General features: G+C 44.6%; 1 protein-coding gene across 4 annotated transcripts in view; it reads left to right on the top strand.

Annotated features, from left to right (window-relative positions):
• Positions 1 to 215: 215 nt before the first annotated feature.
• Positions 216 to 20,731, top strand: part of LOC147458904 (protein BONZAI 1-like) — a 125,071-nt gene continuing 104,555 nt past the window's right edge. The window contains exons 1-3 of one of the 4 annotated variants that reach the window (XM_086510321.1): positions 216 to 394; positions 941 to 1,007; positions 1,158 to 1,298. In XM_086510321.1, the coding sequence (XP_086366447.1) occupies positions 1,161 to 1,298 (138 nt within the window). In that variant the 5' untranslated portion in view covers positions 216 to 394; positions 941 to 1,007; positions 1,158 to 1,160. Of the gene's footprint in view, positions 395 to 440; positions 533 to 624; positions 756 to 940; positions 1,299 to 20,731 lie in introns of those variants that run through there. The other 3 variants (XM_086510322.1, XM_086510319.1, XM_086510320.1) reach the window with 3 other exon arrangements.

The raw sequence follows: 20,731 nt of genomic DNA, 5'->3' as shown, positions 1-20,731 counted from the left end.
TAAATTGTGCGTGCTGTGCGTATGTTGATTGAGCGTGCCGGTGCACAACAAGTTTCTCTCCGATTGACTAGGTCTAGGACTAGGCACTCACGTGAAACATCGCGGGCCCGACGAGACATCCTAGCCACATTTCTAATTGTGAAGTCAAAAACCGTTTTGAGGACTAGTCGTCCAACGTAGACATTTTCTCCCTCAAGAGTCCAGCTAGAAATGTAGTTAGCCAGGCTTTTGCAGGGTAGGGCGCTTTAGCTTTTAGCAGCCTTCTTTCCTTCATTTTTCAGCCACCTCGCTCGATCCTTCTTCATTGTCTCGTTCTTCTTGACAAGACCTTCGGCATCGGCCTGCAGCAGCTCACTCGCACGAGCTTGACCAGAATAAACGTGCTAGAAGTCGTGTATGGTTCCTTCCCGTCCCCTCCCTCTCTCTCTCTCTCTCTCTCTCTCTCTCTCTCTGTCTCTCTGTGCGCGTCATACACTTACACACATCGCACACATTCTTGACCTCACCTTACTTTAAAATCTGGCTGTTGAAGGTTCTCTCTCTCTCTCTCTCTCTCTCTCTCTCTCTCTGCCGCCTAACAAAATCATTTCGGCTCTCGGACGACATTGGATCATACTTTCTTTGCCATCCTTATTTCGGGATTTTTTCTGTGCATTGTTTGAAGGCAGACACAGAAAACTGTTATATAGCAACGTATGTGTACGAGTTGATACCTTGGCAAATACATCGTGAGATAAAGAAACGACTATTTACCCGTATGAACTGGTCTTTGGGCATGGGCTAACACATTAAATGCGGGTGCATGCAGGGCTATACTCAATGTGATCAGTGTTCTCCATATGCATGATCTGGTTTTGGGTTTGATTCATAGATCAACATTGCTGTTCCCAAGTGGTTTCTCTGTGATTCTCATTTGGATGATGTTTTTTTTTTTTTGCAGGACTATATTGTAACGCCTGGTAGTGCTTCTGCATACTTTTGGATATAGAACGCTTAAGCATTGTGAGGTGTCGCATTTCAACGATCTTTTCCATTGATTCACACTAAAGCCTCAAAGACTGCGAACGACCTAAAGAGAGCCGTGTGCTAGTTGAAAAGTTGAGATTTTTTTATCTTATGCACCTGCAAAACAATCTTGAGCATTAGGTGTCTTGTAGAGGATGGGTGCGTGCTTCTCCGATACTGGAGGAGGTAGACAATCTGTTGGAGTAGCCAATGAGCAGAAGCACAGTGAGGGTGATGCTTTTGAGGCTGTGAATGCACTTCATGGAACCCGTGGTCTAGCTTCTCAAATTGAGGTGCCGAATTTTTATTTGAATTTTCCTATCGTCCTCTTATCTTGTGTGTTGAGAGGCTATGAAAATTTTGAACATGAAGGCTTGCTTGAGGTTGTGTGTGTGTGTGTCTGAGAGAGAGAGAGAGAGAGAGAGAGAGAGAGAGAGAGAGAGAGAGAGAGAGAGAGAGAGAGAGAGAGAGAGAGAGAGAGAGAGAGAGAGAGATACTGTGGCTGCTATTGCTTTATGGATGATATGGAAGACCAGATGCATGCATGTTCTCAGTAAAGGGCCTTCCACTTTATCGGACACTCTCAGCAGTAGATGGGCAGAGATAGTACGAACCTTACCCAGCCAGCGGGATACTTTCAGCCGGCTCTTCTAGGGCAGCAGAGGAGAGTTGTTGAGCTTTTCTGAGGCGGTGATCTATGTACTTCACTATGGCACAAGGCAGGATTACGTGGCATTATTCTGTGCCACCATGGTTCATACTATATGACGTATGTTGGCCACCTTGAGCGTGAAGTCTTTGTACATATTCTCTCATAGCCTCTGGCCCAAGTCAGGCCAAGGTTTAATTTCGGTTGGATCAGCTCTTCCTGTAGCAGGGGCCTCCTGTAAAGACAAACCCTAGGCAGAATTTGTTGGGATTGTCCAGCGTGAGGACATGAGGGGGAGCTACCAGGTTTATCATTGTCAACAGAGAGATGTTGACGACCTGGTGTTCTTTCGAGTCATTGGTCAGGCATGGTTGAGTTTGCCTTGCATCTCTAGAAACTAATTACGTAGATCTTTGTATTGATGTATATGCTTGTGTATGTGTATGTGTGGTGTGGTGGTGTGGGAGGATATATTGGTACCTAGTTCTACACCCATTATTGGGCATTGATGACGTTAGTGGGGATGTCGTAGTATTTAGTCAATACTATGCGTGATGGAGTTGAAGCTTATATTGTTTTGTGGATGAGTACCATGAGCCTATCTCTTGCACTTTCCTTTGAAGTGAATCTCAGCCTATCTAGGATTCATCTAGGTATATATATAGATATTTGTGGTTGTGCCGCTTGCTCCAAAGGATTTCGGTTTTGGGATCCTTCATTGGAGGGTACTGTTCATCCGTGATGCACGGTTTGACGAGACTAGAGTTGGTCTTGATTCTATTTGAGCTTGTGTATCTCATGTTGGTGTTGGCCATGTCCAATTATTGACATTGTTCAACATCTTCTAGCACCTCCATCCCCTGTCACATTCATGACCACTCGTACCCCTTTTGGTGGTTCCTCTTCACCCTCTCCATCATCTACATGCTCTCCCTCTACATCGGCTATCCCATACCCTTTGTGTCCAATTGATATTGAAGGTACTTCTACTCTAGTATCCTCTACCACACGTGAAGCTCAAGGTTCCTCCTGAATAGCTCGCACTCTACTTTGAGATTTTGGTCGCTTGGATTCTACCATTCAGGAGCAGGTTTCTAGTTGTTGGTTGACTTGTAGTGCAGAGCATCTGAATTATGCTCTTATGTCACAGGTGGATGAACCAGATTGTGTAGAGGCTATATCTCACTGTCACAAAGAGATGACGTGGCGTGCCCTACTGGAAAGAACCGGCCGTGAGAACAAGAAGAACTGAACCTAGAGAGTGTGGCAAGGGGCTTAATCAGAAGAGAGGGCGGGGGGGAAGGTGGGTTTAGAGTTTTAATAAACTTAACCCTACCAACTTGAAAGAACTTATGAGTAGTGGCCGAGGGACCTAAACCCAAAACATCAAAAGCTTGAACTCTGGCTGCAATTTTCGTAAATTGCGTAACATGATGACATGGCAGGTTATATGGATTTCCGTGTTTTGTGCTGGCAGCTTTTGGCAGACTTGGCGTGGGTTTTTGAGAGTAGATGCTTTTGGCTGCCGTGTGCTTTTAGAACTGAAGCTTTTTGGCCTCCCTTGTAAGTTTATAAGCGCCCAGAGGGCCTCACTTTAGAGAGCATCTGGACATAAGAGTCTCGAAGAAGAGGAGCCTTGGGAGTTGTACCTTTGCGAAGCAATAATAAAGAAATACCGAAAGGGGCGCAAGTGTTTGGGGCGAGTGCATATGGGGATGGAACTCCGCCGTTCCATGACGACTCTTTCTCTCTCTCTCTCTCTTCAAGATTAGTGATTTTGCAGTTTTTGTTCGTGTGTTGCTATTGGTTTCTCGCTTGGAGTGTCCAAGCCTGTCATAGTAGTATTGGAGCTCAAAACGATTCTTCTTCGTAGGATCGGATCCTTTCTGCAACACACATGGGTTCTCGAGGAGAATCTGATAGAGACGACACCCCTCCGACCTTCGGTTTGTGGGGAGATGAAGAAAAGCTGAAACCCAGCGTGGGAACATAAGAAACTAATGGAGATTTTGGTAAAATTCCGGTAGGGAAACTCGACAGAGCGGAGTACAAAGGTTAAATGCAGGTTGACACGTGTATGAAAAGATTGCTTAAGTACTCCAAAAATCCGAAATATGTGAATCATATGAAGAATTATCCACTTGATGAGATACGCTCCAAATGGTGAGAGGTTGTCGATTATGCCAAAGTCGACGATGTGGAAGTGTAGAGCAACGTGGAGAATGAGAGAGAGATGACGTGGCATGACCTGAAGGACAAACTCCGGAGAGAAAGAGGTCAGAGCCCCACTGAAAGATGCAATAGAAGTTGTGACAACTTGTGGAACCAATCCGAGAGGCCAAATATGGAAGGACACCGAATTTTATAAGTTATACCAACTTATGGGGTCCTGTTTGAAGTGGCCCAAAGGGACAAAGGCTATAAAGACAGGCGTAAAAGGCTTATGATGTGGCAGCTGTACGGACCTCCGCGATTTGGGTTGCTGATGTGGCTCCCGTACGGATTTTTGCGATCCATGGCCTGTGCTTTTAGTTTTAAAGAAAGATGGATCTTGGAGAATGTGCATTGACTACAGGGCTCTCAATAAAATCACCATCAAGAATAGATTCCCGATACCCAGGATCAATGCTATATTGGACAGGTTACAGGGTTCTACTTGTTTCAGTAGAATCGACCTGAAAAGTGGCTATCAAAGCGATACTGAATATGTCATTTGAAGCGGAAGGATTTAAGGATTTAGCTCAAAGCTAGTCCTTTGGCAAACACAAGGCTACTTTACTTTACTTGACAGAACTAAACTGAACACAATGAAAAGAGAGGTAGAGAGAGAGAGAGAAAGAGACGACACCGCACATCGGTCCCAACCACCCTCAAGGGCCGTCTTCCTCTGTTGCTAGAGCAAGTACTTGCTTTAATTACTTGCAAAAATGTTGATACAATGACTAAATGTTTAATACTGAGTACCCCATGTTGATGATCCGCAAAAATGCTAGATAATGATGCTGATGCAAATACGCTAGGGCTGATCTTGTGCAAAAACACTGGCTGATCTGATGTAAAACGTTGGCTGATCTGGTGCAAAAACGTTGTCAGATCTGATGCAAAACCGTTGGCTGATCTGATGTAAAAATGTTAGGGCTGATCTGACACTGAGGCTGAAAACGCTAGTGCTAAACTGCTGGTGCTGAGGGTACCGATGATGATGAAGGTGCTGGTGATGGAAACATTGGTGTGTGCTTGTATTGCGGGTACTGGATTCTAATGTCTTTAAATTGAAGGCCAAGTGACTCTTTTATAGGTCTTTTAGCCATTTTCCCTATATACTTTTAACAAATGTCATGTCAAAGTCACTTATTGATATACGACTTAAGGGATTGTTCGTATGCCTATATGCTTAAGTGACCGCACTGTGCAAGTGAGGGTATGCAACTGTGACCTGCCTGATCATGTAGGTCCTTCTAGAGGCTCACAAAGTGCCAGGCTAGATTCTAAGCTAACTAAGACCAACGCTAAACTGTAGCAATAGCTTGTTCACGTGGCTTCAATACAATGCGCATGTGACATCCCCCTTATTAAAGGTGAGAGGCAACTGCTGAACTTCTTCCTATGGGTGCTTTCGGTACTTCTAATGTTGAATGCTTTTGATGCTTGTGGAATAAACAGATGGAAAGTGTGGATGTAGGTACTGCTATGATGTAAACACCGACCAACTAAGCTACTAGGTAGCCTTACTATTGTCGTAGAATATGAGCCTTGATGTTGACTCTGCCTTGCGAGCAAGTACTACCACCCGAATAGTCCTGTCCTGAAAACATTGCGGGTGAAGATGGGAGGTAAGGGTGCTTGGAGGAATATCCAATGGCTCTTTGTTGATGGAAGTGGATGCACGCTACATGCGAATGCGAATACAGAAGAGCTTAGGGATCCTTGCAGGAACTCCTTCCATATCCGCATACAAGGTTGCATCCGTATGTACGTACGGAACCGTTCAGTACGGTACAACCGTATGGTACTAGGCTTTATTGAAGTGTGTGCTAAGGCTTAAAACTTTGGGGCAAACTCCAAGGCACCTGTTACGATTTCCAGAGAGCAAATTTGTGCAGAGACCTTCACAGACAGTCCACAGAGGCTTCTACCTATAAGACTTTCCCGCGTAGAAAGGTAAGCTCCACTCTCCCGTATGCTCCTTCCACTCTTTCTTCCTACGTTGCGCGTACTCTTCACAACCCCCCGTCCTCTTAGAGCATTTTTCCGCCTCGCATTCCTCATGTGCGTGCCAGCTTATGGCTGATGCCATAGACATTATGCTTGTAGTTGTACTTGGTTTTATGATTTATCATTGAGACTTGAGTCATTTGAGTTTTATGTCCAATATGTTCATTTTTAGCATTGTAATGTTAATTTGTTAATGAGTCTAAGGTCTGTGAACTGAATTTCAATATAATATGGTTTTTTTACAAATGGTACGTACCTAAAAGTGGTATAATACAGAAGTATGTTCCATACATACCTAAACCATGCCGTACACTACGTATCTTTCCACCTTGTCGGCATATAAGGCAAGTAGATCTTGGTACTGAAGATCTAGATCTTCGTGTATCTAATACTGATCTTCGTTCAAAGACAGCCTGATGCACATTGGACTAGAGGTGGAGTGGCTAGTGAGTCTGGGGCAGGGACGTGAAGCTTCTTTGAGAAAAAAAAACTGAGAGGTTCTTTGGGTTCTTAGTGCTTCTTGGGTTTTGGGTTCTTTCCTCCTCAAGTTCGTGAAGCCGAAGCACGTCCAGAGCTCTGATACCAATGTCAGGTGCAATGGAAAGTTTTAAGGATTGAGCTCAAATCTAGTACTTTGCACAAACACAAGGTTACTTTCCTTTACTTGAGAGAACTAAACTGAACACAATGAAGAGAGGTAGAGAGAGAGAAAAGACAGACGACACCGCATGTCGGGTGCCAACCACCCTCAAGGGCCCCCTTGCTCTGTTGCCAGAGCAAGTTGCTTTAATTACTTGCACAAATTCTGATACAATGGCTAAATGCTGAATATTGAGTGCTCCATGGTGATGATCTGCAAAAATTCTAGATAATGATGCTGATGCAAAAACATTGGGGCTGATCTGATGCAAAAACTTTGGCTGCTCTGATTCAAAAGCGCTGACTGATCTTGTGCAAAAATGATGGCGGATTGGTGCAAAAACGTTGGTTGATTTGATGAAAAAATGCTAGGACTGATCTAACGCTGAGGCTGAAAACGCTGGTGCTAAACTGCTGGTGTTGAGGGTACTGACGATGATGAAGGTGTTGGCTATGGAAACATTGGTGTGTGCGTGTGCTGCGGGTATTGGTTTCTAATGTCTTTAAATTGAAGGTCAAGTGACTCTTTTATTGGTCCTATAGCCATTTGCCCTACCTACTTATAATAAATGTCATGTCAAAGTCACTTTTCAATAAATGACTTAATTGATTGTTTGTATGCCTATATGCTTAAGTGACTGTATTGTGCAAGTGAGGGTATGCAAAGTTATGACCTGCCTGATCATGCACATCCTTCTAGAGGCTCACAAATTGCCAGGCTAGATCCTAAGCTAACTAAGACCGACGCTAAACTGTAGCAGTAGCTTGTTCACGTGGCTCCATTGCAATGCGCATGGACAGAAATTAGAATCGTTATATGCTTGGTCTGAGCATGAAACACCAGGTTCCTTGCAATAGCTATACAGCTCTGGTTGTCATAATAACTAGTGGCCGTAGCGTAAGTGCGAAACGCGTTTCAGCAGGCTTGAAACGTGAAACGGGTGAAACGGTTGAGCGTCTGAAAAAAAAATTTCTCCGTAGAGAATTTGACCTGACCATTAAAAAATTATTTATTTACTATGTATATGCTATTTCAAGGTTAACATAGCATGTGTCTCTACTTAGCTGCTATTCTTGGTTCTTTTCTTCCTTCTTGGCTCTCTTTCATGCACACATCACATGCATTCATGTATACACTTGTCATATAGAGGGTAATTGGTGAACAAAACGGGCGTATTTCTTATATTTCTCATCTCTCTCTCTCTCTCTCTCTCTCTCTCTCTCGTCACATGTGACGAGACTCAGACAGCTGTATTGAATTGTAATTGACATTCTTGTACGATTATATCATATATCTTTATGAAGATTGATCATTGGGCAAAAATGTGTGCACATATACATTGCATTGTGAACACCTATTTTGTCTATACATAACTCTAATACATACACAAATTTGGCGTTTTGGTTAGATGTTTTGGTGAGGTCTTAGCCTAGGGTGAAACGTTTCAGGGTGAAACGCCCACGTTCCGGGTGAAAGGTTTTGGGTCTGAAACGTTTTGCGGTTACGTTGTGGTCGTCTATTGCGGAAAACCAATCTCCAAAAGCAACCTTCGTAATCAAGCAGGCTCATATGTAGCATTGCAAGCAGCATGATACTCCGGAAGATAAGATAACTGTGGGCCGCTTCTTATTGTTGCATGATATGATCCAAAAGGAAAGGGGTAACTTGTAGTCGGACGTTGTCCATCTAGATTTCCTCCCAATCTAAATCACTCCATCCTCGAAGAGTTTAACTCAAAAGTCTGTACCGCTAGTGGCATATCAAATACCTGACGACTGTGATCACTTCAATTACCACAAGGTCCGAAGAGCTTGCTCCAAATTAGTATTCAGAAACCAAATAAGAGAACCGACCAGTTTTCGATACTTTGCAGCATCAACTTGTAATTACTTTTGGTGAGGGATCCAACGGACATAAAAAAATAAAAATTCAGCCCAATGGCTATAAACTCAGCTTGTAATCACTTCTGGCTAGGGATCCAACAAGCCAATAAAAAAAAAAAAACCTACAACCCAACGGCTATAGATGGCCACATTTTTGGAAGGATTTTAGGGCCCTTTTACACAAGGCCAAGGGGCCCTTTTAGGAGGTGCTTTGGAGGCCTTTAAAAGAAGGCCTCCTCTTCTCTTTATCCTCAAGCTCTCCTATGCAAAGTGCTCAAACCTCATTGCTCAAGCCTCACGGGTCACTTGCTCCCTCCCTCTACTCTCGCAAGCTCTCAATTTTCAAGTACAGTCTACTATGTCAAGGTTCTAGCATCAAGCTCCCAAGGCTGGATCTCTCTAGACTCTATCTACTTTAGTCTTTTCTCTATTTAGTATATACTCTCTATTCTCTCAGCATCGAGGCTTCAAGAATCAAAGTTCAAGCTCTCAAGGGCCAAGCCTGAGAGGCTTGAGCCTTGATCTCTATCTGTTCTCTATCTGCTCTGTCTATCTACTTCTATTCTCTCTATCTCTAGCTACTCTCCATCCCGATTCCGCAGCAATGGCGTCCTCTCAATCCGGCACCTCTCGAAGACGCCCTGCCGTGCAAACATGGAGATGGTGGGACGAGGTGAATTCCAATGGTCGAGGCCAAGGTGGTGGTGCAAGAGGTTGGACTCACAAGCTTTGCAACTACAAGAGGACCGTCGACGCCGACAGTGCGCCCTCATGTTTTGCATGAAGAAGGCCACGAGGTGAGGTTTTGCATGCACATCACCCCCCAAAAAAGAGCGGAGCTTCTTGAGAAGCTCAAGGTGTTTGAGGCCGCCAAGGCGGTGAGGAGAGGCCGAGGTGTTGCCGTTATTCCCTTTACCATGACGAGACCAAGAGAGCAACCGGCGCCGCCGATGGAGATGGAGGGTGGCTCCAATTTTAGGAGTAGCTCTCAAGCACATCATCATGTTCCTTCTGTATTGGATGTATCCGTTGCCAATCGTCCCCATCCCCAATCCACCCTTAAAGAGAATTGGAATCCAACATTGAAGGAAGAGGTGGATAGGTCGGTGGCTCGCTTATTCTACCACGATCATATCGCCCTTCATGCGGCTCAGTGAGAAAAATTAATAGTTATATGATCACATTGCCTTTCATGCGGCTTGCTGAGAAAAATTTATAGTTCTATGCAGCATTGCTATTTGCAAAGCCTCTTTGATTGCATACTAATTGGATTCTCTATCTGCAAATTGTAATAGGTCTCCATATTTCAAGGCTATGGTTAGAAAAATAGGGGAGTATGGGCCCTCTTATGTGTTGACATCATTGACTCCGCACAACTTTGCTTGATAGGGAGAAGCGGAGTGTAGAGCAAGCCGCACAAACGACAAAAGAAAATTGAGCTACCAATGGGGTCTCCCTCATTGTCGATGGATGGGGGCGACACTTGAAACCGGCCCGTAGGGCGGTAGACTTTGGCTTTCATTCGAAACTTTACTTTAGACTTTAGGACACAGAGAAACTTTGCAAATAAAAACCTGTAACGGGAGTTGACACTTCAAACACACACGGCTTGGAAGTTAGAGCTACCAAGCAGACGCTGACACCTGTTGGCCCCAAAGACTGGCGCTGGCGCCCCTTTCGGTATTTCTTTATTCTTAATGCAAAGCAACAATCCGATCACTTTCACCTAACTCCCACCAAGCTGTCCGGACCTGTCCATCGCTGTAATCGCAGGTTTTTGACACAATTTCGCCAGCATAACGGCGCAAAATCCTTGTAGGTCAAAAGTACATGCCTAGGACGCTTTTCCCCGCATTTTGGAAGCTTTACGGTGAGCTGCAGGTCAATTTTAGCGTGTTGTAATTTTCTGTTTTGCCACTATTAGGTGCCTACAGTCTTGTACACGCATCCCAAGGCCTTTCCGAGGCTCCCCTGGCAATTCCTTGGAGTTTAGGTGCGAAACCCTAAACCTGCAAAAAAGCACAACAGGCTGTAATTCTCAGTTTTGGACCTTTTCGAGCGGAGCGAGCACGCCTGCGTGTGTCTCAGGTGCTCCTGCACACAATGGAATAGTTCCCCTTTGAAACGGACAAGTTTTCACACGAGAAAACTCTCCGTTTTACAATCCTTCGCGATGGAACTGTGCATACCTGTGGGGATCAGCAATTAGCTAATTGGTTCATGTTCAGAAGGCTCTTGCCTTGACAAACGCGCATAAACCCTCAGAACTGTACATGGTCAACTGAGTAGCCCATCTAGTGGGGCATTACCATATGTGCCAAAGGGGAGAGAGAGAGATGCGAGAGCAAGTCATCGCGTTGCATGAGACAAGGGAGAAGGCAAGCTTTCCATTAAAGCTGTGATCACCTGCACCCACTACTCACCCACACACTGTAAGTCACAATGAAGTACAAAATGAACCCCTCTCAAAAATGGCCCCCCCCTCCAGCTGATGGGTTTGGCAAATTGTTGCAGAGCTGCCATGTGTCGAGTTTGCCTCTTTAGAGTTAATTCCTAGTACCCACCGACTTATAAGTGTAGCGAGGGGGCCTAAATGACTTTGAACTGAGCCTAGACACCCTTTTACTGCTTGGATTCCAGTGCCAACTGGCCCGACCATCTTGTGGTGACTTGCCCTTCCCAAGTGCGGGTGAAACTCTCGGCCATCAGCCGTTTCACACTGGCCACACAATGTCCGGCCATTTGTGGCTTCAAAAAGAGGGTCCCAAAAATTAAATAAAAATCATTGGAAAGAAATTAACAACTAAGGTTAGCAGTTGCCACGTCCTTGTGACAGTAATTTGCAGTTGCCATGTTCTCGTGACATACCCCCCTCTTGAAATCGCAAACGTCCTCGATTGCATGCCATATATACATGCTATTGATGATCTTGTGTTAGCACGCTTTTATCATTGCATGTACCCACAAGAAAGGTCATAACACATAGATACAAATGACTTAATGAGACCTTCGTACTTTTGTCATTTCCATCTATGATAGAAGTGAGCATAATACCTTAAACACTTGAAGAACGATGCACACTTCTATTGCTCTGAATCCGTATGTACATTTGATGTGCTAGCTCCATCATTACCCCTCCTTTGAACACGTTGGGTTGGGGCATACGAAGGCTGTAACCCAGAGTCCTCAAGGTAAAGTTGCAATACATTTAGTGACTGTGACAGTTCATGCTCTTCCATCCACTTTGCATCCATAGGTGGATAGTTCTTGAACTTCACCAAATAGCCTCTTGCAATCTGTCCCTTAACTTTTCTTTCTTTATGTGCCAAAATCTGCTCAGGTACCAAGACCTCATCAAGTTCATCGACTTCTGGCCGATCGTCCTGTGGCATATCTTCTGGCACATCACCCTTAAAGGGTGATAGAACTCACATGAAACGCATTATGAATCTTCCAAGTGTCAGGCAATTTCAGCCTATAAGCAACATCGTTGATCTTATCAAGCACTTGAAAAGGCCCATAGTAACGCATGTTGAGCTTCGGAAACAACCTTTCCTTGCCCTTCATCTTCTTTAACCTTGCCTTTTCAAACCGTAAAAGTACCCAATCACCAAGTGAAAACAGTAATTCACGACGGTGACAATCAGCAGCCCTTTTTTGCTTTGCCCGAGTCTTCTCCAAGGCAAGCTTAATCTTCTTATACTTTTTATCCATGTTGTCAACATATCGATCTGCCTCAAAGATCTTGTCCTTTGTATGCAAAATGGGAGGATCCGTTTTGCCACCTCCAACAATCTCCAAAGGTGCCTTGCCTGTGGACGAATGCACCGTATTGTTGTACGCATACTCAAGCATAGGCAACTACTGTTCCCACTTGCCCTTATTATCTGACACATAACACTTCAATAGATCCAGGACAGTAGAATTAGCCTCGTCTGACTGTCCATTAGTTTGTGGATGAAACGAAGACGAGAACTTGAGCGTAGTGCCCATGTTCTCAAATAATCCTCTCCAAAACAAACTCGTCATGCGAGGATCATGATCATTGACAATCGACTGTGGCATGCCATGGTACTTAAACACAATGTACATGAACAACTATGCCATCTGGTCATATTTTATCTTCTTCCGGACAGAAATAAAATGAGGCTGCTTGCTGAACCTGCAAATAATGATCCATATACCATCATTTCTTGTTGGCGTTCTTGGAAGATCAAAGATAAAATCCATAGCAATGCTTTCCCATGGCTGACCCTGAATCGGCAGTGGTTGTAAGAACCCTGGTGCCTTTTGCATGTAAAGCTTGACCTTTTGGCAAATCACGCATGCTCGCACAAAGGCATCCACATCTCTCCTCAAAGTAGGCCAATAAAAGAATGTCTACCGTTTTAACTGTCGCATCAATACCACGATGCCCTGTATACGGTGGGACATGACTTTCTACCACGACCTTATGTTGCAATTGCCTAGTGACACAAAGTTTGCCATGCATCATCATAAAACAGTCTTTGAGGAGGTAGTGCTCATGGCGTTGTCCATCTTGCAACACTTCAAAGATCCTTGAAAAATCTTCATTAGTAGCATATTGTTCCTTCATGTCATCAAGCTCATGATGGTATGGAATTGACACAGCTTAAATTTGTGGCTTCCTTGATAACGTGTCAGCTACAACATTTTTCTTGCCTTCCACATGCATAATCTGGAGACTGGAAGTGGAACATAGAAAGAATGTTTGCCCATTGCATATGCTTTTCGGATAACTTTGACTGTGTCAAGAAGTATCGCAAGGTGTGATGGTCTGTCTGGGCAGCAAAATCAACACCTAATAGGTAGTGCTTCCGGCTAGAGAGCGCATGAATCACGGCCAATAACTCTTTCTCATAGATTTGCATAGTCTTTTCTGGCCCTTGCAAGATTCTGCTCTCATAAGCTACTACCCGACCATCTTGCATTAGCACTGCTCCAATGCTATTGCCACACGCGTCACACTGGACCACAAATGACTTCCTGAGATCTGGTAAAACAATCACGGGATCTGAAGTCAACTTTTCCTTTAAGAAACTGAAAGCTGAAATCTCTCTATGGATCCATCTGAAAGTGACCTCTTTCTTTTGCAAAGCATGAAGAGGTGAAGCTATCTCAACAAAATTCTTGATAAACCTTTTGTAGTATGATCACAATGCCAAGAAGCTTTGGACATCGTGCACAGTCTTTCATTACAAAAGTGATAGCCGAAGCAGATACAATAGGGACAGACTCCCCTTTGAGCTTTACATCCAATACATGAGATTTGCCCTTGTGCTGAAGGGTGATCGTGTTGGCGAAGACATCTAGCATGCCATGTATCCTGAACATCCACGGGATTCCCAGTAGCGCATCACACCCTTCCAATGGCATGATATGGAACTCTCCTGTGTCCACATACAACTGAATATGCAAACGCAGCTTTCCAATGATGGAAGTAACACACTCTGAGTAGCCAGGACATGCCAACCCTGCCTCTGCCATGTAGCCCAACTCTTCAGCTTTGATGCCTAGCTTCACAGCTAACTCTGGTGAGATAAAGTTCTCTTTGGCACTTGGATCAAAGAAAATATGTGCCGTTTGATCTCCGACTTTATCCCATGCTCTGTATAACTCGTTGGCATCCGTGTTTGGCTTGCCACCCACCATGTCTGGCACTAAACTTGCCGTGGGCTTGGGCTTCTTCCCTTTCTTGTCCTCTTTATCATCAGAGTCAGCTGGTCTTTTCCTTTGTGGACAATCGGTAGCAAAGTGACCAGGCTGCTCGCATATAAAGCATTTATTCTCAGCCATCAAGACCTTCTTTTCCTTGAGCGACTTACGCACAAAAGGCTTCTTTTTCTGTTTCTTTGCTTGCGCTCCAAAAGTCTCGATTGAGTCCTTGTCGTTGTTGACCTGTTCTGACCCTTGTGACGCTTCAGAAGCCGTTTTCACAAGGGCTTCTTTGCTGAATTTTTCTTTTGCTACCCCACTTTCACGTTGCTCGGAAACCCATTGTCCTCTCCCTTCAACAAGGCAAGACTAGTGTTGGCAACTTCCATAAGCTGAGTGAGGGTAGCCACTCTGTTCTTTGTATGGTAATCTCAAAGCCCTTTAGGCAGCCCACAACAATACTTCTCAATCTGCTTTGTCAGTGGCACAAACCTATAGGAGGTTACTGAGAGCAACACTTTACAAAACCTCCGATTGTACTCCTGTAGGCTCTTGCAACTAGCCGTGGTGAGTTGGTGCCAATCCGTCATGACATCAGCTTCAAATTCATTTGACAGCCATGCAGATGCAAACATTTGCTTGAAGTATACCCATGTGGCGGGCGCCTGTCCTTGCATCAACAATGTCGTCCACCATGTAAGCGCATTGTCTTTCAAGAAAGTAGCAGCTTTCCTGACCTTAGAAGCCTCTGTAAAATTCCCTCTTGCATAAGCTGTATCAAACTGCTGGAGGAAAGTAAGAGCCTTTGCCTTATCCTCGAAGCTGCTGAAAGTGCTGAACTTTACAACTGCACCACCTTCTTTGTCAGCTTTTGGCTTTTCCAGTGCCCCCAAATTGTCATAAGGAATTGCCTGCAACATGGGCACTGTAGTAGGGATCATCGGCATTCCTTGGCCATTGACATTTTGCGTCGTAAGTGCCATATCTGGCTGCTGTCCAGAAAAACCAGCCATACCAAAATTGCCCAGTGGCACCCCAAACTAGCCCTGATTGCTCTGAAAGCCTTGCTGCATGCCGATATTACCATACAGGGGGTTTGGCATCATGCCTTGCATACCCCCAAACATTGTTCTTGGCATATACTGCTGGTTTCCAGGCGCATAAGCAGCCATAGTTTGGAACATAAATCCACCTTCGAATTACCCAGGATGTATCGTGGGGGTGGTGGAAAAACCTGATGCATTGCCTGGAAATTGGTTCCCTGTCCATTTAATGCAACATGTGGACTCTGAAAGCTGGCGGGCTGAGCTGGCAAAACCTGTGGAATTGGCGTCCTACCCACCTGTTCATGGACGGAAGGAACCTGTTTTGGAGCCCCCGACTCCGCAACGTGCGAGTGCTCCCTATCCTGCTGGGACGCATGAAGTACCTGGGCTTGAGCCTCATCGGGCTCTACTGGCTGCGTGAGTTGCCTTGTCTACTATGGCATTGGTGGTGCTTGCAAAAACTCCATAAACCTTGGGTTCTGCACCAATCGAGAAAGCACATTCACAGCGGCAACCATAAACTCCATAAACCTTGGGTTCTGCACCAGTCGAGAAAGCACATTCACAGCGGCAACCAACCGAGTCTTGAACGCATCATCTTCAAGTTGCCTAGTCATAAAGTGTCACAAATTGATGATGTGGCAGAGCCCACACACACACACACACACACACACACACACACACGCTGACGTGGTTGATAGTACGGACCGCCGCAATCCACATTGACTGGCTGACGTGGCAACTGTACGGACGCGGAAAAAGCACTGACTGTACAGATCTCCGCAGTTTACGTTGACTTGCTGACATGGCAGTGCGTACGGATTTTCGCAAATATCACTGGCTGCTTTTGGCTGGCAGATTTTAGAGGGGATGTTTTTGTAGCTATTGCTTTTAAGTTTAATGCTTTTGGGGCTCTGCTTTGAGCAACTCTCGTAAAACGTTTATAAGTAACCGAAGGGGCTCACTTTGCAGAGCATCTGGACGCAGAGTTTGAGAGCGAGCACCCGCGGGCTATTGTACTTTGCTCAAAGATTAATATAAAAGAAATACCGAAAGGGGCGCTAGTACCTCTCGGCACAGAACTACACCGGGGCGTGTCGATTGTATTGATGTGAAGTGTTTTGAAGTGAATCTTTGTGTCGTGGTAGAATCTTGACTTGGGGTGTCCAAGTTTGTTACAATGGTATCAAAGCAAGGCCGATTTCTCTTCTACCGGGAAATCCTATCCCTTTTCTCACGACACTTATGGATTATGAAAAGAATCATTCGATGTCTTCTGCAACTGCTGAGGCTGGAAGAGACAACGCTGAAGATTTAAATGACTTAACAGAAGATGAGTATGGGCCACCTCGGCCTACACAGTATGAACTTTTGGAGAGGCAACGTCGACAATAGGTTGATGAGTGCACAAAGTAGATGCTTCAGTTTGCTAAAGACCCCCAATTTGCAAAATTTTTGTCTCAGTAGTCCATGGCTAAAGTGTATAGTCAGTGAACAGAAAGCCACTGAACCACCAATTAAATCAGCAATCAAGAAACCTCCTACTTCGAGGATGCTTATAGAACAAGAACTTCAAGAGGTGGTTCATAACCAGATCAGTCAGCTTCTGGACACGAAGAATAAATCGAAAAAGCAATTGAAGAAGCGCAAGAAGGGGACTGACTACCCTGGTTACTTGGGCCGTAAATCTTCTTTTGCATTTGCAAGAAAGCAGAAGAAGCGTGTGCGTTTTGAAGGACTACCCAATTCTTCTTCTTCCTCTTGTCTGATAGTTCTTCTAGCTCTGCCAACTCGAGCGAGGAGGATAGAAAGGGCAAAAAGCAAAGCAAAAAGCAAACCTCGGAAAGAGCAAGAAAAAGGCAAAGAAACTATGATTCCGAGCATGTTTTTGATATCTCTATGGAGGAGTTATCCTCTAACAGTTCGGACTTCGATGACCACATTTTTTATGCAAAGAAGAAGCACTTCTACATAGCCAACCAGTATGACTTCCTCGAAGACGAGCAAGAAGACAAAGGAATTTAAAGAAGGTGGATAGTCGATAAAATTTGAATCCTTTTCTGGATTCGAGATGTTGCGAGGCTTTGGCCTTCATCCAACAGTTTGACATAGCCTTTTCTGGACGGCATTACTCAGAGCACTCCAAGATCAGGAGGGCTGCATCTTTTCTAAAAGGAAATGCTCGAACATGGTGGTTGACTCTTCTTCTGAGGAAAGAAGCTCCAGTCAAGTGGTTGAAATTCAAACGACTCTTTATTTCTTCTTGACTGACTCGGGAGTACGAACCGCTTGGAACCATCTTCGGATGACCAACAGAGATTCTTTGGACGCTTATTGCAAGAGATTTTGGGACTCTTTTCTACCAACCTCCTGATTTAAGAAGGTAACCTTTAACGAACAAATTCAGCGGTTTTGCTGCGGACTCCCTACAGAGATCCGAGATTGCTGCCTTGAACAAAAGTCGGATTCTATTCAGGAATTAATGGGTCATGCGAAATGGGGTTTCTCGATACATTTGGGGAATTTGACTTACCCCACTGATGAAATCTTGACTCAAAAAGAAAAAGAGTTCCCAGGAAAAGAAGGATACATGACCCCGATTGACTCTTAGAGAAAGGGCTAACTATCTCAAAGAGGGGAAGTGTTTTGGTTGCGGGGAACAAGGGCACATCTCCGCAAAGTGCCCCAAAAAGGGCACAACAAGGACAGACTAAAGACATGCCAGAGAGTTCTAGAGCAGTAGAGAAACGTGGCAGAAAAGGTAAGATGAAAGCAGGACTGGTACCAGATGGGAACCGACCCAAGCTAGATAGATGAAAGTACAGAACTTTGCCGAGCTTGGGGCCAAGTGAAAGATTAGTAGCCCTTATCTTTTTTGATGGAGGAGCCAAGGCCAACTTCATTTTACTTGAATTGGCGGCGCGGCTCGAGATTACGCCCCACAGGATGGGGCCACCAGCAGAGGCAGTTCTAGCGGCACCCGGACAAGATGTAGCCATTACGCCTGTCATTGGCAAACTTCGTTTGCATTGTCAGGGGTATTTAGGGCACGGGGACTTTTACATCATGCCTTTGGGAGGGTGTGACGTCCTCCTATGAGTCCGTTGGTACCATAAGAACAACGCCGTGGTTGACTATCGGGCCAAGAAAGCAACTCTGACAAATGAAAAGGGCAGAAAAATTGTAGTTGATGTAAAAACAAAGGGCATGTCCGTTCCTATTGTATAGACTTCGGCCATTTCAAAATTAATGAAATCCAGTATGTTTGTTTACTCGATCTATTTGAAAGAGTTGAATGATGAACACAGAACGAACATGTCTGAACTTGACAAAGAACGCCAAGATTTTCTCCACACACATGTTGATTGTTTCCCTGAAGGCCTACCAGGCGAATTACCCCCATCTCGTCCTGAGGATCATACTATTGATCTGATTCCTAGAAGCACACCACCGAACCGGCCACCTTATCGTGTTAGCTGAGCCCAGAATGAAGAGATCATGAACCAAGTGAAAGACCTCCTGGAAAAGGGTCTTATCCAGCCGAGTACTTCACCCTACTGCTCTCCGGTTTTGTTGGTATTAAAGAAAGTCGGATCTTGGAGAATGTGCATTGATTATAGAGCTCTCAATAAAATCACTATCAAGACAGATTTCCGATTCCAAGGATCCATGATATTCTTGACCGACTTTAGGCATCCTCTTGTTTCAGCAAGATTGATTTGAAAAGTGGATATCATCAGATCCAAATCACTCTAGGAGATGTCTACAAGACGGCCTTTCGGACAAAAATTTCGGTTTATATGAATTTTTGGTGATGCCTTTTGGACTTACCAATGCTCCAGCCACTTTCAACTGAATGATGGATAGGACTCTTCGAGAGCATTGATCTTTCGTGCGCACTTTCTTTGATGATATTATAGTTTTCTCCAAGGATAAACGAGAACATCGACACCATTTGCCACAGGTCTTTTAGGCATTGCGTGATCACGTATTAGTTATCAATGCCAAAAAGAGTGAATTTTTCTTGCCGGAAATACACTTTCTGGGACACATCGTCTCAATAGCAAGAGTACAGATGGACCCGACCAAGATTGAAACTATCCGCGATTGGCAAGATTTGAAGAGTGTTCATGAAGTTAGAAGCTTCTTGAGCTTGTGTTCTTACTACCGGCGGTTCATTCGGAAGTTTGCAGAGGTAGCTTCCCCTTTGCACATATTGACTAAGAAAGGAGTCCCTTTCTCGTGGAGACCGACAGAGGTGACTGCCTTTCAGATACTTAAAAGAAAAACTGACTACTGGACCAGTGTTGGCTTTGCCAAACTTGCAAAATCCATTCGAAGTATATTGTGATGCTTGTGGTCGTAGTTTGGGAGCGGTCTTAATGCAAGAAGGCCATGTGATTGCTTATGAAAGCAGATTATTTTCAAGACCTGAATTGACAACATAGATTTATGAGAAAGAGCTACTGGCAGTGTTCCATGCTCTTACTCAGTGGTGACATTACCTACTCGGAGCCGATTTCATGTTCTTTACCGATCATCAGAGTTTACGCTACTTCTTGTCACAGAAGCAGGTTTCGGAAAAGCAGATGCGGTGGGTTAACATCTTGTCACAGTTTCACTTCCAGATTGTCCATGTTCAGGGACAGAAAAACTTGGTGGCATATGCATTGTCTCGGAAGTCCCTAGTCTTGGCTATTTCCACAATTCATCATAGAAGCTTCGAGGATATGGTCGATCAGTACGCCATCGATCCGAATTTTTCCGATGTATTCAATCAAATACAAAATGGGGAGGTAGTAGCGAGATATTCCATACGGGATGGCTACTTGATGAAGAAAATGATGTTGTGCATCACACAGCCGTTGAGGGAAAAGGTTTTGACCGAGTGCCATTGTCCACCTTTTACGGGTCACCGTGGCATCGACACCACCTTGAAAGGTGTGGAGCGTTATTTCTTTTGGCTGAGACTGAAGAAGGATGCCAGAAAGTCAAGTTTGACAGGAATAATGCACAGGGATTACTACAACCTTTATCCATTCCCACCCACCCCTGGGAAAGTATTGCAATGGATTTCATCTTTGATCTCCCGAAGAACGATGGCATTTGGATTGTCATCGACAGATTTAGCAAGCAAGCTCAATTCATTTCAGTGAAGAAACCAGTCAAGCCGGATCATTTAGCGAGACTGTTCATTGCACAGATTTTTCGATTACATGGTATGCGTGAGACAATAGTCTCCGACAGAGATCCCCGATTCACGAGTTTGTTTTGGAGGGCTGTTTGAGAGAACGTTGGCACACGGTTGCAGTTCTCGTCATCATTCCACCCGCAGACAGATGGGCAATTTGAGATTGCAAATTCAGTTGTTCTTGATTTATTGAAGTCTTACATCTCTAATAAGAAGATTCAATGGGATTTTTTTTTGCCTTTGGTGGAATTTGCCTACAACAACCCGGTTCACTCTTCGATGGGGAAGGCGCCATTTGAGATAATTGAAGGTGCTTCGAAGGTTCCACCCTTCCTTAGCACTATAGACAAGATTTTTGAAGCCGACCAGTATTGTCACAAACTGGTGATGTGGCTGCCCTGTACACACATGGCTGCCTTTGTACAG

The sequence above is a fragment of the Adiantum capillus-veneris genome, chromosome 4 (assembly GCF_014529385.1).
Source record: "Adiantum capillus-veneris isolate H3 chromosome 4, ASM1452938v2, whole genome shotgun sequence".
Lineage (NCBI taxonomy): Eukaryota > Viridiplantae > Streptophyta > Polypodiopsida > Polypodiales > Pteridaceae > Adiantum > Adiantum capillus-veneris.
This window is presented reverse-complemented; position numbering and strand designations above follow the sequence as displayed.